This window comes from Musca autumnalis, unplaced genomic scaffold (assembly GCF_047663935.1).
Source record: "Musca autumnalis isolate F117 unplaced genomic scaffold, ASM4766393v1 scaffold_1, whole genome shotgun sequence".
NCBI classification, from domain to species: domain Eukaryota; kingdom Metazoa; phylum Arthropoda; class Insecta; order Diptera; family Muscidae; genus Musca; species Musca autumnalis.
In genome coordinates, this window is record NW_027411644.1 from 306,794,711 (window position 1) to 306,820,347 (window position 25,637).

Here is a 25,637-nt window from a genome sequence, read left to right on the forward strand (position 1 = left end):
TAATCATCGGCAACTGTATAGCTATTTCTGACGCTGGGGAGGCCTAAAGCCTCAAGGGTCTTTGCTACGGACGACAAAAGTAAAATCGGTCTGTACGATTCATTTTTGCTGACATCCTTGCCCGGCCTCAGTAGCGGTACCACCCATGCCCATTTTCCAGACTTCGGGAACGATTTGGGTGCCTATCGACAGGTTGAAACTTTAGTGAGATACACGACTTCCGGCACATCCAGCTGTTTCGGCATTACCATTGAGATTCCATCAAGGCCCAAAGCTTTGGATGATTTAGAATTCGCAACATCATCCATTGTAAATTTTCGTGGTTCATCCTGGTTAGGAAGAGATCTAATACGATGTAGTACTCTTCTCTTCACCCTGTCACTCCCAGTATTTTGACAAACTGTCGATTGAAATAACTTGAGCACCTCTCTTCGAATCAGCGTAACGTGGCCAAACGTGACTGAGCTCCTATCTTCCTTCTTTGCAAAATTCGAGTGTGACTTGACCGTTGCCCAGAATTCATATATCCCGGCTCCAATGTTGCAACTCTTGAAGATGATTTAACCCCTTATTCCGTCTATGCTCACCTTCGAACCTTTTAACATCCAGTGTCAGCTCATTGATTCTGGGGTCACTTGGTACGACGAAGCTCATCACGCTCATTTTTTAGTCCCGTGGCTTCCGCTGTGAAGTTTGGTCTCACTTCGGGTATTCGACCAGCAGATATATGGGGAGGGCTGCAGCAGTGATGGTTTCTCAGAAAGTCCTTTCCAAACATCAGAAAGGTTTGGCAGATCTCTGAAGCGGTGTTTAGTGAACTCTCTCATACTAGGCCAATTAGCTTTTCCATGATTGGCGGAAGTGCGGCGTTCAAAGGTGATGAAATCGGACGTCTGGCGAACTGTGACACTCTCCGCTTATTCTGGTTGTTGTTGTTGTAGCAGCATAGAAACCTACGTGAAGCACAGGTTTGATGCTGGGTTGGCAGCCGCTGGCCGAAACACTATGGTTTCGGGTCAATCCTACGAAAGAACCCGCTGCCGTGTGATTGCGCTAATTCTGGTAGGGGCGTCATATTTGACCGTGCAAAAAATAGAGCTATCAATCTGCTCAGCCAACACTATACCCCTCTGGTCGTTTCCGAGGACCGAATGCAACAATTCATGATGAGCATTAAAGTCACCAAAAAGACCAGACGGTTATGATACTGCAAAGACGGGCAAATGATGAGCCTTTCAACTTGGAGTTCAACTATTTATGGGCAGGATGTACTTTACTTCGGCAGTACCACACATGACCGCTACCCGTATATATTCCATGTACGGGTCATTAGAGCCTGGCTCAAGGGAGATTAGTCTGTATTGAACAGACTGGTGCATCTTCACTTCTGTTGCGTTGTAACGCTCTAAGCTGAAGTTGTCATTGAGCTTGGTTTCCTGCACCGCCGCGACCATGATATTCTTCCGACTCATGTAGTCCACTATGGTCTCTTTCTTACCTAGGAGTCCATTGCAATTAAATTTGAAAAAGGGATACAAGGGAATTGGAACAACAACGGCTGGTGTTAAATGCTGCGCGTACATCAAGTAATTGCTTTAGGGGGAGCTGCGGGGGAGTCACGTAATCTGACGACTACAACTCACAGGGGGCTGTGTATACGCAGCATGCAGCAACATAGTCTCTGTCGAAGTTCCTTGCATGGACAAGTCCAGAACAGCGCTTAGATGCATCCACTCGCGACATTTATAGCATCTCACCGACGACTGAATTTGCGTGAAGATGTGGATGTGACAAACCGAGCACAAATATATTAGTTCTAAGTTTTCCTATGTGCCGGCACCGACCAATAGAATACGGAAAAGGCATTCCGGGATATGCTGCTTGCAGCACAGAAAAGCGATATAAGTACAAACATGTGTGCACTGAGGTGGCAGTCGCTGTTGTTTTTTGTTTGATGTTTGTTTTGTTGTTGTTGTTTGATTCCAGGTCAATCCGGTATCGAAGAACCCGCCGCCGTGGGGTTGAAGAGTATTCAAATCAGCCCTATTGACTGCAACAGGGTGTCTTCTCAGACACCATTGGTTTATCCTCATGACAAAGATTTTACCAATACATCACCACAACAAAATGTTGTCGTGGGCATCCCTAACACAATCTTGTGGAATTCTCCCACAGAGCTACATCAGGATAAACCTTCATGATCTATAGAGAGAGGGGTTCAAATGTACAAACGGGAATTTCTAGATGAACGAACGAGCTGTGTCATTTATCCAAACGGTTCTATCCTCTACTGACTTCCAACAAATTCCCTCATAATTATGTCCTTATTAATTCATTACTTTTGTCTTAGGAAGCGTCTAATAGCACAAAAATAATCTTTTAATTAACACTGTTAACATCTACTATTTATGACCGCTAATTAGTAGCTAACTTCCTTTCGAACTTACTAATTGCTACAGAATAATAAAAAGGTATCACAAATTATTCCTGCGTAGAACAAACACACACATTAACAAACAACTGCATGTCGCACTTTACTTACTTGTGGTTTCCATTTTAGTGGTAATAAACCTGGCCCAGTTATTGTGGCCATCACATAGTTAAAGGTTGCAAACGATGAAAGCATTAAGAATATGGCTTGATTTAGAAATGCTCCTAATGATACATTAGGTGGCCACCACATTGAGTTCATATATAAAGTTGTCAGGGTTATGCATTTTATAATACCTGCAAATGAAAGGAAACAAAGGTGGTTAAGTGTTGGAATAAATAATGGGTAATAAAGTTATAATGTTATTGGTTGTTTAGGGTTGGTTGGTTGGCCTAAAACAAATGCAATCAAGCAATTGAGCGCTTGAACATGCAATACAAAAATTGATTTATTGGTGGAATAATTGGGAGTTGTTATGAAAATTTGACTTGGAATATTATGGGGGAGGAGTTTGATGAATAAATTATTTTCTGCATAAGAGACAAGAAGCCCTTGATACGGAGACTTCTAATACATGATTTTGTAATGCTTTAGTTAAGAGCGAACAAACGAATATCACAAACATAAGGGGTATGCAAAATACCAATTAAAGTCAACAAGAGCCTAAAATAACCACTGATAAATGATAAGAAACAAATTATAATATTGGTATATTGGTACTATGATTCATAAAGTACTTCTTTAGTAAGTTAAATATAAATATTTCCATATATGGTATAGGAGTTCAATCGATAAAGGAAAAGTCAAGGTTAATATATGTATGTTACAAACATTATTTTGTCAAGTCATTTTGAAGAACAGAACTGCAAACAAATGATGACAAAATTCTTCTCCATAAAAAGTCTTGTAATGCAGTTAACAAACAAAATGTATTGAATTTGACGCCTACATCTGGCAAATGTTGTTATATTTTCATGTAGAAGGCGGACCGGAACGTATAATTCCTTTACATTTGTTTACTTCTGCATGTCACCACACAACCACAAGTAACAAAAGAAATTTATAATTAACCATGGAATGAAATGATGGAATGCGTGATTGGTGAGAAGTGAAAGAAACTCGTTGACAAAACAAAATTGACCAAAAGTCCAAAGGCGAATGTCATCGACTTTATCAAAACTGCCACAAGTGGTCGGTCTTTTTTATTGCGGAATGTTAACGTGGAATTTTAATATCCGGAATAGACGCACAAACGGAAGTATTGTGGAGTTAATGTGGCATGAACTGGCATGAATGAACCAACAAAAGCAAATGAGAACACCAACAATTACTTTGTTTGCTAGCAAACCAAAAAAAGGAACCACACATAAAACAGAATTAATTAGCACAAAATTAAATTGATGAATGAAATGAATTAATAGCCGACCAATCCTGGAAAAATAATTTGGATAAGACAATTGAAAATATATTATTAATGTTTACAAACAATCCATCCATTTATCTACTTACTCAAAGCTGTTATTGGACCCCAGTGTAGAAATCGCTTAAAACCCGATAAATTAGCAGACATTTTGTATATTAAAATAGATATACTTTTGCAATATAAATATTATGTTGTAATATTTTTTCTTTTAACTTCGTATTTTTATTTTTTGCATTCTGAAAAAACCAACGAAAAACACACACAACAGAACACGGCAAATATAGAAACCAAACTAAAAAAATCATCGAAAATGTAAAAAGTAGGGATCACATGTCGGTTATCGACCATTACTTGAATAATCGAGATGGCATCGATAAGAAAGCAAAAGTGGAAAAAATCACTTTATTTTTAACCAAGTCAGAAAAAGGAACTCAACTTTTTTATTGACATTTTTATTTTACTTGCTCAATTTTGTATAATTCTCATGTTAACATCAAGCTGTTTACATAACCAAAGTTTCCTTTTTATCAGCAGTTAATTGAAAATTCAAATAAACTTGTTTATCGATAGCATAAAAATAGGATACAGTTTGTCAAGAAAATGTTTAAAGGTAGGAAAGTTTTTGCAGTTATTGACGAGATTGAAATTCTTAAGGGGAGTACACACTATCATTCAAAACTGACAGTCAACGTACTTTTAGGACCAAGGTAAATTTATAGAAGGTATGTGCATGAATTACAACAACTAAAAAATTTACAAAAACAACATTGTTGTTATTGAAAATTAATTGTCAAAGATAAATATTGAGTAATAGGGTCGTTCCAAAAAATTTTTCAAGAAAAACATAAATACGTTTTGAAAATCATCTAAAATAGAACAAATTTGAATCAAAATGTAAATATAACGCATTCAGAACTCTCGTAGGTAATTTTTATTACACGTTTATTATGAAAAGAAGTATTTTGTGGTAGCAAATTTCGAAATTTCAAATTTCACGAGTAGACCCTATTATATTTTGAAAACCAAATTTACAAAAAAAGTAAAAATACAGCTGATTGTCACTTCTACCTTCTATAAATGTGCCTTGTTTAGGACGATTTTCCGGCAAATAACAACTTTTATTTAGCTAAAAACGTTTGAAATACAATATATACGGTATTATTTAGAGATTACAAAAGAAATTTTTCAGTTAGGCTTTGATATTCACGAAATAGACCTCGATGACTGTCAGTTTTGCTTGTCAATGTGTACTATACTTTAATGGAGTTGGAATCCAGGGGCTCAATTCTGTTTCTATGAAAATGTGAAATGAAAACTTGTATAATGAAAACTGTCAAATGAAAAAAAATATAAAGGAAATATTTTTCATTTAAAATTTTCATAGAACAAGAATCCAGCCCCAGGAGATGGCAAGGCCATGTTTATATTAAACTCCGTACACACTAGAGCTTTTTGCCGGGTTAACCTTCTTTATGGGGATTTGTTTGACATATAAGCAATGGAATTGACATTTGAAACCCAGTGGGTTTGTTAAAGCCGGTTCTATATAAACGTACTATAAGACAATATAAAAACTTTTTGGATGATGAAGCAAAATCATTTGTTATTTAAATGGAAAGAGCAAGTCATCTCAGCAATCCCACGGCAGCGGGTTCTTACGTACCGGATTGACCCGAAACCAAAAGTGTTTCGGCCAGCGGCTGCCAACACAGCATTAGATGCTGCTACAACAACAACAACTCAGTTGATGTTGAATTACTGAAGCAAGTACTATTTAAAAATATTTACCCAATGATTACACATGCAAGTAACTTACAGACAGTTGTGTATACATATTATAGTCGAAACTTCAATTTTTTCGAACTGACACTTGCATGTGTAGACGTTCGGAAAAAAATGAAGTTACTTTCAAAGCACTTACATTGATTACTGACAAGAAAATTTTGTCGGCAGTGAGGTTGTTAGTTGGTGTGGCAATGAATATGTGTGAGTGTATTTGTGTTTTTCGAACTGCCACTTGCATGTGTAAACGGGTGTTAAATTAATAATATAAATTCAATCCAAAGAACTCCATGAAAAGTCGTGATGTTGATATGCACATATACATCTATCTTTATTTATTGCTCCATTGCATTTGACGTTTTAAGCCCTAGCTACAGGGTTGTAATATTTTTAACGCTATTCAAACGGAGCCCACCTTGACATTATTGTACAATGGTAAAATAAAATGAAGGTAGGCCACGGCTAGCTGATTACAATTTTTTCTTATTATAGCTTGTGCTGTCAAAAGCCGGGTTGACATCTTTTTAATATTTTTCAATTGTCTTGCACTTATATACGTGGACATATGCTCTGTTCCAGAACCTGCAATAATCTACTAATTTTTACTACGATAACAATTTTCCCTTTATGTTATCGAAGAAAATAGTAAAAATTAGTAGCTTCTTGCAGTTCTGGAACAGACCACTAATTAACGCCGCCGCAGACCGACCTATCGCGTCATATGTGGTCAACAAGTGCTCTGTTCCAGAACCTTCAAATTTTTACTACGATAACAATTGTTCCTTTATGATATCGAAAAATAATAAAAAAAATAGTCGATTCTTGCATTTCTGTTAGCTTCCAGTGTCAGCTTCCTGACTCCGAGTCAATGACTCCGATCACTGGGGTTGGCACGACGAAGCTCTTCACGCTCATTTGCAGATCCCGTCGCCTATGCTGGGAAATGTGTTATCACAGTGAAGATGACTCGGAACGTCCTCCCTGCTACCGAAACATCAGAAGGTGTGTGTGATTAGTAAACTTTTTTAAACTGGACCAATTGATTGATTGAGTTCCGCGTTCCGCACAATTATGGGGAGATGGCCTCACACAAAAGAAACAACGGGTTGCTAGGCCCGGGCCATGGCAGAACTACCAGGTAGTGGTATCACACCAGCTGATCGAATATGAAAAGTCAAATTCCTTTATAAAAAAATTAGTTTTGTTGTAATTTCCCCAACAACATAAAGAAAGTTTTGACATAACATATTCAAAATTTTACGATGCCACACCACACTAGAATAATTTCACTGAAATTTTAACATGAAATTATGAGTCTCTAGATTGAGTTCCATCGTAGAGTAAAATCATGAAATTGCTGTATTGGGGAATTCGGCCTAAGAACACCTAATTTCATGAAATTTTTTAATGAAATTTACTCTAGTGTGGACCGGGACTAGGTGACGTCATTTCTCAGGTTACATCTGGCGAACTGTGACACGCACTAGGCGCTAAATCTGGTAGGGGCGTCCTCATTGACCGTGCAAAATGTAGAGCTACCCATCTGCTCAGCTAGCTTATAGTCATCTGTAGTGCGACATAAATCGGTAACATTAAAACGCAAAATTATGAATGAAAAGTATAACAAAAGTTGACAACACTGTTACTATTGGTAGAACTTTACGACTACTTTTTATTCGTCGCTAACTTACCGAAAAATATCGTTAATAACCGAATTTATAAGCATATTAATTTTACCGATTGTTGTCGGTAACTCAAAAAATGAGTTAGAGAATCGCACTACAGGTCATTGTCGTTAACCGAACAACTCATGATGATCATTAAAGTCCCCCAAGAAATGTCGGTTATGACCTTCCAAAATCGGGCTATGTTGGGCTTATAATCTGGAGCATGGTACAATTAGAAAGGTAGATGCCTCAGCCCAGCTGATCGAATCTAAACGTCAAAAAACTAGGAATTCGCCATGAAAAATCAAAACAAAAAACCATGGTACAATTACTTAGGTAGAAACATCGGCGAATTGCTACAACAAAGCAACTTTTTTTGTAATGTAAACTGTCAAAATTTTCGCCATATGGTTTCTTGTTGTCTCTTTTTATCGCTTGTGTTTGTACAGTGAAGTGAACACATGCTATCTCTTACTAACCGAATCATATGGTTTTTTGTTTTGATTTTTCATAGCGAATTCCTAGTTTTTTTGACGTTTTAGATTCGATCAGCTGGGCTGAGGCATCTACCTAAGTAATTGTACCATGCAAAAAACCATATGATTCGGTAAGGCGGCCATCAGACCATCTGCTTTTTCACATGTATGTTGTCACTTTGGGTATACTAATATACAGAACAGCTGATGTCATACATGTGAAAAAGCAGATGGTCTGATGACGGCTTAAGTAAGAGGTAGCATGTGTTCACTTTATAGACAAACACAAGCGACAAAAAGAGACAACAAAAGATCATTTGGCGAAAATTTCGACATTTTACATTACAAAATAAGTTGCTTTCATGGTACAATTACTTAGGTAGATGCCTCAGCCCAGCTGATCGTATCTAAAACGTCAAAAAAGAGGAATTCGCCGTGAAAAATCAAAACAAAAAACCATATGATTCGGTAAGTAAGAGATAGCATGTGTTCACTTCACTGTACAAACACAAGCGATAAAAAGAGACAACAAGAGAACATTTGGCGAAAATTTTGACAATTTACCATGGTACCATGGTACAATAAGAAAGGTAGATGCATCGGCGAATTGCTACAACAAAGCAACTTTTTTTGTAATGTAATCTGTCAAAATTTTCGCCAAATGGTCTCTTGTTGTCTCTTTTTATCGCTTGTGTTTGTCTATAAAGTGAACACATGCTGTCTCTTACTTACCGAATCATATGGTTTTTTGTTTTGATTTTTCATGGCGAATTCCTAGTTTTTTGACGTTTTAGATTCGATCAGCTGGGCTGAGGCATCTACCTTTCTAATTTTACCATGCATGGTACAATTACTTAGGTAGATGCCTCAGCCCAGCTGATCGTATCTAAAACGTCAAAAAAGAGGAATTCGCCGTGAAAAATCAAAACAAAAAACCATATGATTCGGTAAGTAAGAGATAGCATGTGTTCACTTCACTGTACAATCACAAGCGATAAAAAGAGACAACAAGAGAACATTTGGCGAAAATTTTGACAATTTACATTACAAAAAAAGTTGCTTTGTTGTAGCAATTCGCCGATGTTTCTACCTAAGTAATTGTACCATGCAATTTACATTACAAAAAAAGTTGCTTTGTTGTAGCAATTCGCCGATGTTTCTACGTAAGTAATTGTACCATGGTTGCTTTGTTGTAGCAATTCGCCGTTGTTTCTACCTTTTTAATTGTACCATGATCTGGAGTATAACATGCGGTGTAGTCTTGTTATCTGACGACGACTCACTGAGGGCTGTGTTCACACAGCATGCAGCAACATGTTCCCTCGCATGGACAAGTCCAGAACAACAACTTATATGCACCCACACCCGACATATATTGCATCTCACCGAAGATTGGATTTGGGTGAAAATGCGGATGTGACAACCCGAGCACACATATTTTGGTCCTGGGTTTTTCTTATATTCTTCCGACTCATAAAATTCAATATTTCCTCGATGACCACGACGATTCACTGTGGGCTGTGTTCAAACAGCAGGTAACATCTCACCGAAATTCGAATGTGGTGGATGCGTATGTGTAAGCTGAACACATCCATATTGGTCCTGGCTTTCCCGTCGTCCCGACACGGACCAAAAGAAGCAGGCATTCCAGGATATACTGCTCCCAACACAGAAAAACAATGTAAATACAAATATATGTCGGAACACGGATGTTGTTTGGTCAAAGGTCACCGGATTGACCTGGACTTCTTATGGACTGCATCGAAACATACGGTGAAATCAGGAGTCTACCCTGCACGAAATCCAAATTGTTTGCTGGGCTGTTTACATTGAGCACCAGATTAAATGTCCTACTGTTGCTTCGAGTCTGTTCGTCATCTTGGTTTTATGTCCGTTTTCCTTTTTTATTTCAAGGACAAGAATTTAAAATACATACAAATAATAGCAAACTTTTAGGCGGTTTGCAAATTTTACTAGCTTCGATTCTATTCTAATGTCGTCAGTGGATCAAACGTCAGCTACCCATTAATGCAAAAAAATGCATGTCATGTGCATAAACATGCTTGAGTCTCTTAATTTTTATATTAATTTATACCATTATTAAAATTTTTCAATTTTTATTTGCTCCCCCACGTTTTCTACTCGTAAGTCATGTTCACTCACGTCTTTCCAATAACTGAGAACCTAACTTGACATATATTACAGCGTTGTATTAAACGTACTCATGTGAGATCACTACTTTTGAGAAATACGCCAAAATATGAGAAAATTTGAACAGTTGATAACATTATTCGTGCCACATTACATTTCAAAGCATAAAATTAGGTAAAGAGACATTTCAGAGCCGAAAGTGATATTGTAAATAGTGAAATAATTTGGAGTGGATAATAAAAATAGTTTCCCAAAAAGATGCCCTATAAATTGTTACTTGAAAAACAGTGAATATTAAGGGAAATCGTGGCAAAGATTTCACATTCGATTTATTGTTTAAAAGAAAAGTGACGTTCTAGTGCTTTAAAGTGAAAAAATTGTCAATCTTTATCTAATCTGCAAAGTAAGCATACAATAAGAAAATACTATAAAATGTGTTTGTATGGTTAGCACAAAAAGTAAAATAAAAGAAAAAAACACAAAGCTTTGAAAAGTATGCACTTACAATTGAGACGAAAAAAGTGAAAATTTATTGGAATTGATACATTATTTTCTGTTTTTGGGGGGATAAATAAATGAGCAAACACAGATTAACATACCCATATAACTTGTTTTTGTGTGTTTGTATTTCGACTTGTTGCTTGGCTTGTGTGCCGTCTCTCACAACTGTATCGTCATTAGGGGGAGAGAGAGATCTTGCAACTCATTTATTTGGTCGCCATTTTAATTTTTTCTTTCTGTGTTTTTAGGCGTAGCTGACATTTTGGTTCATTAAGAATTAGAAACCGAGACCAGTCACATTTTCAAATTGCCTAAAAGTTTGCTATAATTTTTATTATTGGATCAGTGGTCATTGATATCCTTGAAGAAACTTTTTATGACCTAAAAAGCACAACAATGAGTACTACTACTAAGATAATTCCGAAACAAGAAAAGAAGGATGAAAGTAATGCATTGGCGCCTGCGTCCAAAAATGAGGGTATTAAAATCTTAAATGATGAACAATTTAAAACTCCAGCTCCAAAAACTCCAAAGGTCGTGACTTCTGTACAAATGTCACCACCCAAACAAATAACACTTTCCATAGCTAAGGCCAAAACACCTGCTACAACTTTAAAACAGAAGAAAATGGATCACTATTTAATGAATATGGTGAAAGGTGAAAAGGATGCCGAAGATGGTGAGGAACATGAAACAATCGATTTTGTGTTAAACGAAAATATTGAGGATACAACAACCGGGCATACGGGTGAGATCTTAGAAGAACTACAAATAAGTGATGAGGATGATGAAATGGATACGGCATCGCGTACCCAGGAGATTGTTGAACATGTTTGTGGTAAATGTTTTAAGACTTTTCGGCGTTTGAAGGTAAGTTGGAATTTGGTTTGAAGGATATATTGATTTATATTAATACTCTGCTTGAATATTCGTAGGGTTTAAAAAAGCATTTGGATTATTGCCGTTTTGATAGTGGCTACGAGCAGCGCAAGGAAGAAATGTTAAAGAACTTGGAGAAAATCGAAAAGGATGCTGTTATAATGGAAAATAAAGATGTTTGTTTTTGCTGTGGTGAAAGCTATGATACTTTTCATGTAAGTTATACACAGGTTTAAAAAAAAAAAATACTATTAACAGTTTGTAACGAAATTTATGTACAAAATCTTGTTTTGTAGTTTTTGGAACTGCTCTTGGTCTAATAGGCTAGGTTCCCATTTATGAAAATAATTTGAATTGCCCGTCCTTGAGATGTAAAGAACTCAGCACCAGTTTGAAGTTTTTCCAATATATTGTCTTAGTTATGGCCTTTTTTCGTTAGAGCTATTTCTGTAAGAAATGAGTTTAATTGAAAATTTAGGAAATGTTTCGCCCTATCATTTCAAGAAGTCATGTTTAAGAACTGATTGTGAATCATTTTGACATATCTAAAGCCCTTGGGACCCTAATTACAACGATTTACAGTTTGTGTTGCGGAAGTCCATACTTCCCAAGATATGGACCTTAAAATTCCTGAAATACCCCTATATATTTTTTTTGGAAGCCAACAAGGTAATATTGGTATCATTTTAAAGCTTGTGGATGCTTGATTCTTTAAACGTGACTTACGGCAAACCCCCTGTTAAAGCCCTGGCATTTACAGTTAATTCTCAAGGCCCATGTCTAAGGAAGTATGGAGTTTCCATTAAAAAACTATATGCCATGGTAAAAAACAAAGCAATTCGATAGGTGTCCCTTAAAGATAATTGTTGCGCTGAATATTCCACCTGGGGGAATTATTTTATTATCTACTTTAATTTTTTTTTTTGTTTTATTTATTTTTTATTATTATATTTTTAAATTTTATTTTGTTTTATTCTTTTTATTTATTTTGTCCAAAAATAAAATTTCTATGTTATGTTTATGTTATATTTTCAGTTAGGTCACATCAATTGCCCTGATTGCCCAAAGTCATTTAAAACTCAAATGAGTTATGAGCGTCACATTTTCATAACCCACTCAGAATTCGATGATTATCCTTGTAGCATTTGTAATGCCAAACTGCGTAGTGCTAATCTATTGAAATTGCACGAAGAACAGCACAGCAATCGTGGAAAGCCTTTTGCTTGCAAGACCTGTGGAAAAGATTTTACACGTTCCTATCATTTAAGTCGTCACATGAAATTTAGTGCATGTGCTTCGAATGAAACCGACACCATACATTGTAAAGTTTGTAATAAGGCATTTTATCGTTTGGATAATTTACGTTCACATCTTAAGCAACATTTGGGTACACAAACCACCAAAAAATCGGAATATATGTGTCCTATATGTAAGAAATGTTTCTACAGTTTATCAACACTGAAGTAAGTAAATTATTCGATTTGATTTATAGGAATATTGACAGATAATTGTATTTATCCTTGTTTACTATAGCATCCACAATCGTACACACACCGGAGAAAGGCCATTCGATTGTGATTTATGTGAAAAGAAATTCCCCTCATTGGTGGCTTTGAAAAAACACAGACGCTATCATACAGGAGAAAAACCTTATACCTGTTCTGTGGTAAGTTAAGTTTTCCAAAGAAATGTTTAAAGATCATAGATTTTGTAAAGTTATTTTGTTTTATTTTTAGTGCAAACAATCATTTGCCGTAAAAGAGGTTTTAAATAGACACATGAAACGCCACACAGGTGAAAGGCCACATGTTTGTTCGGAATGTGGCAGAAGCTTTATTCAAGGAACACAATTGAAAACCCATTTAAGAACTCACATAAGACCATATGAATGTGACCAATGTCCAGAGAAGTTTAAAACTGAAAAACAGTAAGGATAACTTTTTATTTGTAAAATTTTTTAAATTCTATTTAACAATTAATGTTGTTGCAGGCTTGAAAAACATGTTAAAGAACACAATAAAGAAAAAACCAAACGTAAAGGCCGTGCTAAAATGTTTAAAAAATGTGATATTTGCAAGAAAGGTTTCAAAACTGAACTCGAATACAATAAGCATATGGAAGAGGGCAAGCATATAAGTAAGTATTTTTTATACAGCAAGCTACATTACTTTTAAGCTTATTACCTTCATTATTTCTAGCTAAAGCTATTGTATTCCATTTTACCTTCCCTGTTAATACATTTCTTAATCTCCCTTCTTTACAGCTCCATTACAAAAACGGAAATTACGAACCCGCACCGACTGTGCTGTTTGCAAAGAGAACTTTGATTGTGTGCAGAGTTTACAATTCCACATTTTAAAGGTGCATCAAGAAGATCCGGAAACATTTGTAAATGAAGATCCATTTGGAGATCGTCGTGGTATTATACGCGAAGAAGATGATGAAGATGACGAGTCCATAACAATACCAGCACCGAAAATTATTAAAATTGAAGATTCTCAAGGTCCACGAATTGAATTTGTCACCACAAATAGTGAAGGTAAAATACTGAATAGCAGTATTGAAGGTTTGGCAGAAAAGCGGATAATACAATCTCCAAAAACTGTTGCCGCCAATAAAGTGCAAATTTTAGAAGAATTCATTATCAATGATGGACCCTCAACATCAACGGGTAATCCAGGTGAAACCATAATTTTATCCAATGAAGCATTTACCGTTATACCATTGGAATCAAATGGTGGTGTAATTGAACCGTTGACAACGAATACCATTGCCACTAAGACATTTAGGACGCCTGAAAATAAAAAGGAACGCAAATCATTGGCTGAATCATTGGCAGCTGCCATTGCCGATGATGATAATCTAACCCACTTTAGTACAGACGAGGATGAAGAATTAACTGAGGAAGATTTGAAACTAAAAGATAATGTTGGCAAATTACTTGATATGTTGGTGGATAGTGTAACACTGAAGAAATTTGGTTGGCCAGATGCCTCTGAAGAAACGGTATGTGACAAATAATCATTGTTGCTCTTTGAGTTCTTTTTTATGGATTTTTTTTTGCTTTCAGGTCCTTTGTAAAGTCATTGAAAACTGTGGCCATGATTTATCCAAGGATCAATTTAATTATCATGAACTGGAGTTTGCTAGTCGCATGCGTGAATATGTCAAGTTGTTGTTTACGGTGGTCATACACAATGAATCGATTAAGGAGTTATTAAACAATTATCCAATTGATGAAGTTATTGAATATGTTTTGGGTAATGATGATGATGAGGACGACGATGAGGAGCATGAAGAAGAAACCATCGCCACAAAAGCTCCCATTAAACAAGAGAAAGATGACAAGAAAGCAATTAAAAGTGAAAAGGTTAAATCGTAAACCATCTAAAGCAACAATTCCACTCAACATATACTCACACAATTATTGCTATTTGGAGAAACAAACAACTTCTCTATTCTTTTAATTTGATTTTTTTTAAAATATTGGTTTCGTTTGTTAATCACCATTGATGCCTTAATGAAGTACACAAATTACTTCAATGTGTATATAAATAAGTTTTTATATGCCTGTGAAAAAGAATGCAAATTGAATTAATTCATAGAATTATATTAGAGCTACATATATAGTTATTTTTAGTAATACATTTTAGGCTTAAGGAATTTTAAATGCAATAAATTTTTTTATTTAATAATTTAATTTAAATATTTACTTTAAATTGATTGCAATGTCAGTTGGACTATTCGTTTAGTATGGCAACCCCACTCAACCAGTAAACCTGCCACCGTTGTCCTGTCATTGTATTGCCCGGTTGCCAAGGTAACTAAGCACTCAATTAGCCACATACTATCAATTTATTTCAACAAAACACAATAATGTGGAGTTACTAAAAATTGTTTTAAACAAAATTAAAAAACAAGTGCCTTCAAATATGTCAGAGGATATAAATCCTGCTGTTATTAAACACACCCAAGAAACATTGGGCAAATATGTAAAGAAGCCTCACTTAACGGAGAAACTGTTGAAGAAACCACCATTTCGCTTCCTTCATGATGTCTTTGCTGTGGTAAAGAAACGGAATGTTAATTCTTATTCTTGTTTTAATTATTAATCATGTATTTTTGTAATTTAAAGGTTATACGTGATACAGGTTGTTTTGAGGGCCTTTATACTGCTGATGAACTAAACTCGGATAATATTAAAGATCGTGAAGATAAAATGCGTTTCCTGCAGAAAATGATTGATGTTGTGCGTAAGTAAATTGCTTCTTCAAATTGTGTTAAATTTTTCCAAAAAGACATTCAAGCTTTCTGACGGAGTAAGGAATGAGATGTGTTATGTAAGCAGAACATTCAAAAAGGTGTCATGCTATATGTAAGGATTGAACCCATGGTACAATTACCAAGGTAGTGGCTGTCAAAACATTCTTTATGTTGTTGGGGAAATTACAGCAAAAATAATGTTTTTATAAAGGGATTTGTACTCCATATTTGAACAGCTGGTGTGATACCACTACCTTGGTAATTGTGCCATGGATTGAACACATTAATCACATATGTATTGATACATATTCTGTCATTTACATCATGTCAAACATGTGTATCCCTTGCATCGGACCACATCCCGATTCTCATTACGGCTACGAAGTCCAGAGACTTCGAGAGCCAAAAATTGGTCGTCCTTATGTGCCAGACAGGAAGCACTGGATGTCCAATTTTGCAACAGCTGCTGCGCGACAGGCACAAAAACAAGACGAGATACGCCAGTCTTCTCCAGATGATCCAATAATCCCCACTCTGTTGGGCGAAATTAACAACTTAGTCATCCAGCATCGCCGAGAGAAATAGGCGAAGTATCTGGACAACTGTGAGGACACAGTAAAGAGTCTTCCAGGAGCCAACGGACAGAGAGGAAACATTTCTGTATGTTGAAATCATCGGTGCAAAAAATATGCTCTTAAGATCTGCTGAGTAGAACATGGAAAAAGAGCAGCCATGAGGAGAGCCCGAAATTTCAACAGAGAGGCCCCGGTCCAATTTACAGCAGGAAACATCAGCGTTGTCAAAGGCATTTGACACTGTCGATCATGCAGTGTTGTTTGGTACGATGAAAAATGGTAATGTGGAATTCAGAGGAAAGAAGTCCAAGAGTCTGAAAGTTAAAGAAGGTGTACAGGAAGGAGGTGAATATGAATGCATACCATCCTGGCTGAATGAGAAAAACTTGCAGCTACCAGCGCCGAAATCCACAGCAACAACCTTCACCTCATGGACAAAGGAGGTAAGGAGGATATTGGTCATCATGGTTGGAGACAGGACAATACCAACTCTCCGAAACCCGAAAGCACTCGGAGTAATCTTCAACAACTTCTCCGTGTTTATGGATGTTTAGTTCAGTATTCATTTACCTCTTTTGTCCAAGATGATAGGTTGTTGTTGTTGTAGCAGCATAAAAACCTACATAGAACCGTAGGTTTGATGCTGGGTTGGCAGCCGCCGGCCGAAACACTATGGTTCCGGGTCAATCCAGTACGAAAGAACCCGCTGCCATGGGATTGAAGATGATAGGTTGGTAGCCGTTGATTTCGGATGTCATAGTTTCGGGTTGTAGTCTGCAAAGAAATGTCCTCGGAATTCAATGTACGATTATCTACCGGTCATGTGGTTTTGTAGTTGGTTAATCATCTCTTATGGTGGATTGGGATGAGTAGTCTTCATTGGCTTCCCTCAAAAGTATGATGTGATCGATCGAATCTGACGAAGGCTTTCAGCCTCACTGGTATTGTTCTTTTAAGTGGCATCTTCCTTTATGCTTCTTTAAATCTGGTTGTTGTTGTTGTAACAGGTTGTCTGCAACCAATTGATTTCCACTTTAATCATTCGTGTGTCAAAAGTTGGTGTGGATGTGGCATGCATGGGTTATTGTGTTGGGATGTGTAATGGGATATTGTGTTTGGATGAGTGTGGGCTGAGAATTGATTGTGGAGGTATATTGGGATATTGTGGGTTAGTTGTGTGTGTGTGTTGGTTGATTGATGTGTGTGATATGAGAGAATGTATAAATATGGCTAATTGTCTATGGGTAGTTGTAGAAAACGGACCACTTCCACCGGTCTTATCCAGAGATCCACGGGACGCAAATCCGTGGGTTTATTCGGATAAGAGAATAAATGTGCGGTATTGTGCGGAGACTGTGAGCAACTTGGGCACTGGTCCAATGTGCCTGGAACTATTCTGGCACGGTAGCAGTTTAATATATTGCTATTACCAGATCTGAGCTGTGCCAAGATGGTTCTGGTTGATCTGGGAAGTTGTCTCTCGCTGTCAGAGATTGCTGGTGGGTGTTGATTAAGGACTTTATTAGGGCTGTATCTGTTGACGGCCTCTTGGACCGCCCGAGTGTGCAGCTGTTTCAGACCTGCTGCTATTGACAATCTGTTGAGGTCTGATGGTATGACGTCTTTGATGTCCGGGCAGTAGCGCCTGATGTCCTTCCTGATGTATCGTGGATGAGGATCCAGCATCACAATGTGATGGTTGGGATGACTAGGCAGATGGCAGGGCAGGAGGAACTGTCTAGCAAGCAACACATTATGTTGCTGTACCGACAGTACCCTCGTCTCCTCATGTAGATGATCCACACTCGACATCAAAACACATCCGGTAGCAAACCGCAAAGCACTGTTTTGAACTACCTGTAATTTACTCCACTGGGTGCCACTCATAAACGATGTCCAAACGGGGGCAGCATAGCTCAGAATTGAGCGACTAATTGCCTTGTATGTCGCTGTGAGCGTTTCTTTGTCTTTGCCCCAAGTGGTACCTGCCAGCGCTTTCAGGACCTTATTTTTGGCTTGGACTTTTGTTTTATATATGCGGCGTGTCTTGTGAATTTGAGTAAGCCAGCGCTTGGTAATATTGGGTAATGTGGAATCCATAATGTCACCCATCAGAATCGAGTGATCTACCGTGTCAAAAGTCTTTGACAAGTCCAAAGCGGCGATCACAGTCCATGCTGGCGGTCGATTCTGGTTGAAACCATTCGAAATATGTGTAGTTATCTCGTTTAAAGCCGTCGTTGTGCTACGAGCCTTTCGAAATCCATGCTGATGATTAGCTAGTTGGAGGTGTTCGGTCATGGATGGCAGCAATAGCGCTTCCAAAACCTTGGCAATATGTGATAATAGGGAGATAGGACGATATGATTCTCCAGAGTTTGCCGGTTTATCAGGCTTTGGAATGGGATTACCCGTGCAACTTTCCAAATCTCTGGTATTACCAACAGGTTTACCGAGAGACTGAGAAGTTGCGACAGAAATCCCTTGGGCTATTGGACCGAGGTGCTTTAGCATCACCATGGAGATGCCATCTGGGCCATGAGCTTTTGATGGTTTCGCCTTGGAGATTGCGGCTTCGACTTCAGCAGGTGGGGGAAGGAGCGGGGATTGGTCTCGCATGGGAGTTTCCTGAATTTCCGAAGGGTTGCTCTTCTGCGTGGTGGGATGGGCAATAAATTGCTGGCAGAACTTATTTGCGCACTTTTTGGCATCTGACTGTTGGGCGTTGTCGAAAGTTATAGCAATGTTACCCTGGTTGCTATGTACGCCGGATAGGCCTTTGATCGTAGACCATAATTTATGTGAACCAGCATCACAATTGTTGGGGTGATTGATCCATTTTTCCCGACGGTGCTGGTTGACCAGAGTATTAATCTCTGCCGTCAAGGATGCAATCCTGTGGTCATCGGGGCTTGTAGCACGCAGGTGGTCGCGTTGGTCAGCAAGTCTTGCTGCAGCCGTAGGATAACCCGGTCTACATTGCGGAATTCTTCCAGCTGGGATATGAAGCTTGGCCGCCCGGAGAATGACATTCCTTAAGATATTCTCACCCTTTGTGGCAAATGAGGGGGGCGGCTGTTCAGTTTCAACTTCATTCGTGAAGCCATGCCAGTTGGCTTTGTTGTAGTTCACGAATCATGCTCCATAAAGTCGCTTGACTTCTCCACCGTGATCAAGATGGGGATGTGATCAGAGTCTAGGGCCACATGAGTTTGCCAGGATGTTGTGGCAATGAGCGACGAGCTGACGATCGTAATGTCTGGGGAGCTTGAACAGTTGGCCGTAATTCTGGTGGGGAAGTTTTCATTGATGGCTGCGAATTCCGAGTCGTCTATTTCAACGGCAATACTGAGCCCACGTTGGTCTTGGGCAAGCGACGAGTACCAGGTCTCATGATGCGTGTTAAAGTCACCGAGTATAATCCTGTTATCACCCTCTAGAAGGTATCGAATGGAGGGACGATAACTTGACCCTATGCTGTTTACGGGCGGGATGTAGACATTGACTATCTCTAGCATATTGCCTCCTTCAGTTCGCACTGAGATAGCCATCGCCTCGAGGTATTGGTCGTGAGGCTGGGACGGGAGGTGGGTTAGCTGATAATTAACGTCACGGTTAATTATAAACGCAAGTCCTCCACCATGGTTGCGCCGCCTGTCCTGTCTGACGATGATAAAATTTGCATGAGAGTTGAGCCTGGTATCGCTGGTCAGTTTAGTCTCCTGTATTGCAGCTATCGGGATGTTGTTGACATGCATGTAGTTGGTGATCTTCACTACTTTATTCCTCAGACCGTTGCAGCCTAGCTGCAAGATCTTAAAGGAGTGGGAACCACCAACACCATGATGTGATGGCTGCAGATGTTGAGAGGAGGGCTCTGATTTTGTGGCTCTGTGGCAGCATTAAGCAGAATCTGTTGTTGTTGTGGCGGGATGTTTATGCTGCAGTGTCCTGGAGTGTTAGATGGAGGGGAGGACAGGGTGCTGATAGGAGACATGGATGTTGATGTGCCAGAATGACTGCTATTGGTGGTGTTGCTCGTTGAGGTTGGTGTGGTGCTAGCTATGGTAGAGTTTGCGCATCAGTCCGCCACAAAGTCTTCAGACCAATCTCGATGTGAGCGCAGATTTGTGCACCGTCTCAAGTGGCACCAGTTATTGCATCTATTACAACGCACTGATGCAATATTACTCCAAATAATGTTGCTGCAGACTGAACAGCGTCAGACCGTTGGCGTTGTCGCAGTTCGGCCACGAGTTGTTGTTTGGCCAGCAGCTGGAGGGGTACCACAACAGCTTGCCACAAATGTGTCTGTGTAGTCGCGATGACTTGCCAGACCAGAGCAGCGCCTGAGGTGACATCAACCTTGGCACTGACTACACTGAACCTGTACTAAATTACGTGTAATTCTAGTATGACACATGCAGCATATTGTCACCTTGGTGGAAGTGGGGCCTGGATTCTGCTCGATGCCAGCCATAATCAACAGGATCTTGAGCAAAACGGCTGGCATGATTTGCTCACCTGGGGAAAAAATTTGTTTGTACAGCTGGTGCTGTGTTGACAATCCCTGGCCGAGAAGGACTCGGGTCGTTCCGGAGCGTAGATCCGATTGTCGTGGAAACGAAATCTGGTTGTGGAGGATTGTGGTGGTGCTACTTCCACCTCTGATGTCAAGTTGATGGTCGGCTAGATAAAAGTTCTTCATGAAGTAAGGCGAGAATATTGCTTGTAGGAGCTGCCTACAAAGGTGCTGAGGCACAGGTTGTTACATCACTTCACTCAATATGCTTCAACATCTTTGTGGCCAAACCATCCGGACCGATCGCTTTGGAACTTATTTGGAACTTGTTAGCACATTTTCCGTTATAATGATAGCCGGTTCAGTATCTGGTTCGGTTTAATCTCCTTCTATTACGGTGTGGTGCGGGATGTAGTTTTACAAATTGTGTACAAAATGATGCTGCTGTTCGATATTGATGATAAGATATTGTTACGGAATTAGGTTTAACTAATCTCCGTGTAGACGTTGTTTTATTCCCCGATACGATTTGTACCAAATAAAACAGGGTTCGTTTTAGATTACGTTTCTACAATGCTTTATTTACTTTATTACACTTATTCAGAACCGACTTTAATTACAAAGCACACAGCAAGTCTCTAGTTAGCACGCAGCTCTTATTTAACCGATCTGTTCAGTTCAACGCTTAAAACACAACTCAACTCAATGTTGCCATTCGTAACTCTATTTATACCCAAAATCTCCTTGGTCTAGAAATATCTAGAACATATGGCAACCTCTCGAATCTGTGCAGCGAACACACAGACGCACATTCGCACTAAGCGAACAACCATACTCACATACATACAAGTAGACAAGCACAGTAATGACGTTTATTACAACAACAAACAACAACACGAAATACAAGAAGTAGGAACTAACGATAATTACATTATTATGGCAAAACAAACAAAAGAACATTAACAAAAGGTAATGTAACGACTAGAATGATGAAGAGAGTTCTACATGGTAGTTGTTGTTGCTTAAATAAAGTAACTGCGTAATAAAAACTTTACGTTACAATTCAAATTTTTAAATTAACGGAAATTAAACTAAACTAACATAAACCTATCAGTTACATTCGTAACAATATTGTTTCTTCAAAGGATTCGATATGTTTCTAAAACTGTAAGTGATTGCGCCACATATCACTTACGTTTTTCCACAAGTTTTCATGTTCTTTATGGAGTCCTTAAATCCTGGCGTCTGGTGGTTTCTATAAATCAGACCTAATAAATTTGTTTTTTTTTCAGGAATTTGTACCAATGTCCCCATAACGGTGAAGACATCAAAAATTGTGGCTGGCCATGAAGCAGAGAAGACCAATGAACTGCTGCAGTTGATGGGTAAAATCATAGAGAACAAACTAAATTGGCAAACGGCAGTGGAACAAGTTCTTAAGGGTAAAGATACCAAGGCCAGTGAGAAGCCCAAGGAGAAGGTAAAGGATAAAGAAGCATCCAAGGCAAAAGATACGACAAAGGCTAGTAAAACCAACACCACCAGTAAGGTTAGCAAGCAAGGATCGGTTAACAAGGAAGAGAAAACAAAACGTACCAAGGAAAAAGAGAAATCCTCTAACACCAAAGAAAAAGACCATTCTTCTAAGACAAAGGTTAAGGAGAAAGCTTCAGCTAAATCGAAGGAATCGTCTAGCAAGAAATTGATGAAAAGCGATTCTCAAAATAGCAAGAAAAGTATTTCTCCCAATGAAGAAGTGAAAACGAAGAAAAAAGAGGAACCTACAAAGGACGGGGATGAGGCTCTTCAATGCTCACATGAAGAGGAGGCAAAGAAAATGGAAAGAAAAAATAGTTTGATGGGTGATGCGATCCCTATGGACAATTTAAATGGTGGCATAGTTATCGAAAATAAGTTATTGGAAATTGAGAATGGGAAAGAAAAACAAAACGGAGACGTTTTAAAGCCAGGAAGAACAAGTAGTGGCAAAAGTTCTGGCGGAAAATCTAGGCAAGCAAAAGAGGAAAACGTAGAAATGTCACCACCTAAAGACGTGGAAAATAAAAGTGATAGCCGAAAATCATCGGGAAGAGTTAGCAAAATGCAAGAGGAAAATAGTATTCAAGAAAAGGAAGAACGCAAAAAGTCCTCAAGTAAATCACGAAATAAAAGGCAAAATAATGACACCACCATGCAAGAAGAAGGAGCAATGGAAGTTATGACACATAATGACAAACTTAAAGAAGCTGTGGGAGAAATGCAGCAGCAACAACAACCAACACTTACTCAAGAAACCCAATCTCCCAAAATAAAAAAGGAAACTATTGAAAAGATTCCCACTCCACCAAGTCCCATTAAAGCTCAACCAAATGAATCACCAGCCCCACCCGTAGCCATAGCTGCGGGGCTTGTTACCGCTGCTGATCCCATAATAAAACGTGAATCCACATTTATAAGAGAAAATTCCAAAGATTCTACAACTAAAGCCGCTCGTCCAAGAACATCATTACGACCCCCATCAGCAAGGCCAGCTTCAGCACGACCAGGGGCACCACGACGCCGAGATCGTAATATTGAAATTATTCTACAGCCGAATGATCAAATCAAAATGTCTGGCATACAAGTGAAATTGGAAAATTTTGGCGATTTGGATGATGATGGCGAAAATCTGGTTATTATTGAAAATCCTGATGTCATAAATTCTGGTGAATTATCGGCAAATGATAATCGATTGGCTGGTGAAAATGGTATGGATGCAAATGCCATGGAACAACAAGGTCACTTGGTACAGCAAATATTGGAAACCCAGAAGGAGCTGACCCAACAAAAGGATGTCAATCAACAGATTAAGAATGAAAAGGTATGGTGGAGAATTGGATCACTTGTTGGATTCTGTTATCTAAAATATTTTTTCTTCCAGGACACCGTCAATGGCATGGTTATGAAACAAACCTCCATGAATAATTTGCGCGATGTTATACAAAGTTTAACCAAGTCCATAAATCCCTTGGGTAAGCTAATGGATTTTATACCAGAAGATATTGATGCCATGCAATTGGAATTTACAATGTGGCGTGATACCTATACCCAGGCAGCTAATCAATTGAAAAGGGAGAAGAGGTGAGTTACAGAGCAACATAAATAGGGTTATTCTGAACATTTTGTTTTTCCGCCTTTTCAAATTAAGGGGGAAAATGAAAAAATCACGGGGAATTTTCGTTCAGAATAATCCCAAAAGATTGGAGCACTTAACAATTTTTCCCTTTTCAGTCTCACCGAATCGGCCACAGAACCCATGAAAAATCAATTGCTACAAATTGAGTCCAGCATTCAAGAATATTTGGAAATGATTGATGCAAGTCGTGTTAAAATTTTACAAAATAATGAAAAAATATTTAAAATGTTAACACAGTCCTAATTGATTTGTTGTTATGTATATGTGGAGGAGTAAGTGAGCGGGCGAGTGATCGTGTTTGTTCCACCTACTCTTTGTATTTACTCTTTATATTTGTTGTCACCAAAATTTGTGAAAAATATTAAGATTTGTAAGGCGTAGTTGCAAGAAAGCCGCAGTTGTTTATTGATTTCTTTTTTGATAAGTATCGAACAAACACTCACACACACCCTCAGGTATCGTGTGTCATAATTAGTTGAATCAATAAAAAAGAAAATCACAATATTTATTCAAGTCGTTGTGAGCTTATTTTTGTTATAATTAATTCGATCTTAAAATTGATGTCAACATTAAACGTATTTTGTTGTCAACGTTGTTGTCGCACCTGCTAAAAAGAAGCATTTTATTAAAAATAGTTCAAGGATTTTTAAATTCAACGACATTTTTGGAATCATGCGATTTTTTTTTTTTTTTTTTTGACTGAGAACAAATAATATTTTTGGAGCCCGTTCTGACAGAAAACGGTTGCTTGCCTGCTTAGCCTTCTTTTACTCTACACCGGTGACACTGAAGCAAACCAAGCCCAGTCTGCTCCACGGGTAAAGGATACTCGGGTGATGTGTAATGAGTGTCAGGGGGGGGCATACCTCTGAGATGTACGGGATAATACCAAAGCATATAGATGTCCATCCACCAACTCCATTTCCTTTACCCCCAAATCACGAACACGCCCCGCAACTTCAAACACCACAGCATGCAACTCAATAAATTTAACACATATCAACAATCCCATCACTATTAACACTTACAGGAATCCGATCACGGCTCCAAAAAGACTTTCGGGCACGGTTAGAAAGCTCTTGAATACTAGGAGAAATTACAGTATAACTATAACCTTCGGAGAAGCAACGGCAAAAAACCCATCCCGAATAGCAGCAGCCTTCTGCAGAAAATTTGTAGAACACGTTCCTGATCGGAGAAACAACATTTGCGAACTTCAATATTGCCGACTGGGACAACAGATTGACTGAAAATTAAAAAGAAAACACATCAGACGCCATGATTCAAGGTCTCTCTAAAGAGATTCAACATAATCATAAATGAGATCTTTTGTACAGGTACTTAGAGCAATCTGATCTCGATTGGAATACGATCTATCCTTCGAATGCTAGAAACAACACCAAAGAATCCTTCCTTCTGCAAATAATTTTGTAGAACACCTTCCTGTACTAGACCACATCAACATAACAAGTGAAAATGGGCTTATAAGTATTAAAATCTCCAAGAGCTCCGATTGGTCCGTATAGCTTGGCTACAAATCTTTGAGGGGACATGCGAACCGCTCACATGGGCAGCTCCTATCGTCCAATAACGCACCTACCACCAGATATAAATATCCTATAACCTATGCTCCTGCCTTAATTCACGAAGCACTTCCACATAGCAACCATCAATATGGCTTAAGATCCCAAAACGCTGAACCACCCTCGGTGATGTAACCACCAGAATTACAATAAATCCCACGGCAGCGGGTTCTCTGTACCGGATTGACCCGGGACCACACAACATCAGC

The 25,637-nt window shown here is 38.5% G+C and overlaps 3 protein-coding genes across 5 annotated transcripts in view; 2 read left to right on the forward strand and 1 right to left on the reverse strand.

The window, feature by feature from the left end:
• Positions 1-25,637, reverse strand: part of LOC141389894 (palmitoyltransferase ZDHHC6-like) — a 63,189-nt gene that overhangs the window by 11,607 nt on the left and 25,945 nt on the right. Inside the window, exons 2-3 of one of the 2 annotated variants that reach the window (XM_073962097.1) lie at positions 3,941-4,106; positions 2,543-2,727 (exon numbers count right to left, since the gene is read on the reverse strand). In XM_073962097.1, coding sequence (XP_073818198.1) covers positions 2,543-2,727; positions 3,941-4,001 — 246 coding nt within the window. In that variant the 5' untranslated portion in view covers positions 4,002-4,106. Of the gene's footprint in view, positions 1-2,542; positions 2,728-3,940; positions 4,190-25,637 lie in introns of those variants that run through there. The other variant, XM_073962096.1, reaches the window with a different exon arrangement.
• Positions 10,032-15,016, forward strand: su(Hw) (suppressor of Hairy wing). Of its 2 annotated transcripts, none has more exons than XM_073962081.1 (9): positions 10,032-10,104; positions 10,680-11,301; positions 11,367-11,525; positions 12,346-12,773; positions 12,844-12,976; positions 13,047-13,237; positions 13,301-13,446; positions 13,574-14,316; positions 14,381-15,016. In XM_073962081.1, the coding sequence occupies exons 2-9, from the start codon at positions 10,828-10,830 to the stop codon at positions 14,690-14,692; spliced, it is 2,586 nt and encodes an 861-aa protein (XP_073818182.1). In that variant the 5' UTR covers positions 10,032-10,104; positions 10,680-10,827; the 3' UTR covers positions 14,693-15,016. The 2 variants fall into 2 exon arrangements, with proteins under 2 accessions (XP_073818182.1, XP_073818181.1); XM_073962080.1 differs by having other exon boundaries at positions 10,052-10,333.
• IFT54 (intraflagellar transport 54) lies at positions 15,125-24,349 on the forward strand. The gene is made up of 5 exons (XM_073962085.1): positions 15,125-15,377; positions 15,446-15,563; positions 21,963-23,530; positions 23,591-23,790; positions 23,941-24,349. The coding sequence occupies exons 1-5, from the start codon at positions 15,243-15,245 to the stop codon at positions 24,086-24,088; spliced, it is 2,169 nt and encodes a 722-aa protein (XP_073818186.1). The 5' UTR covers positions 15,125-15,242; the 3' UTR covers positions 24,089-24,349.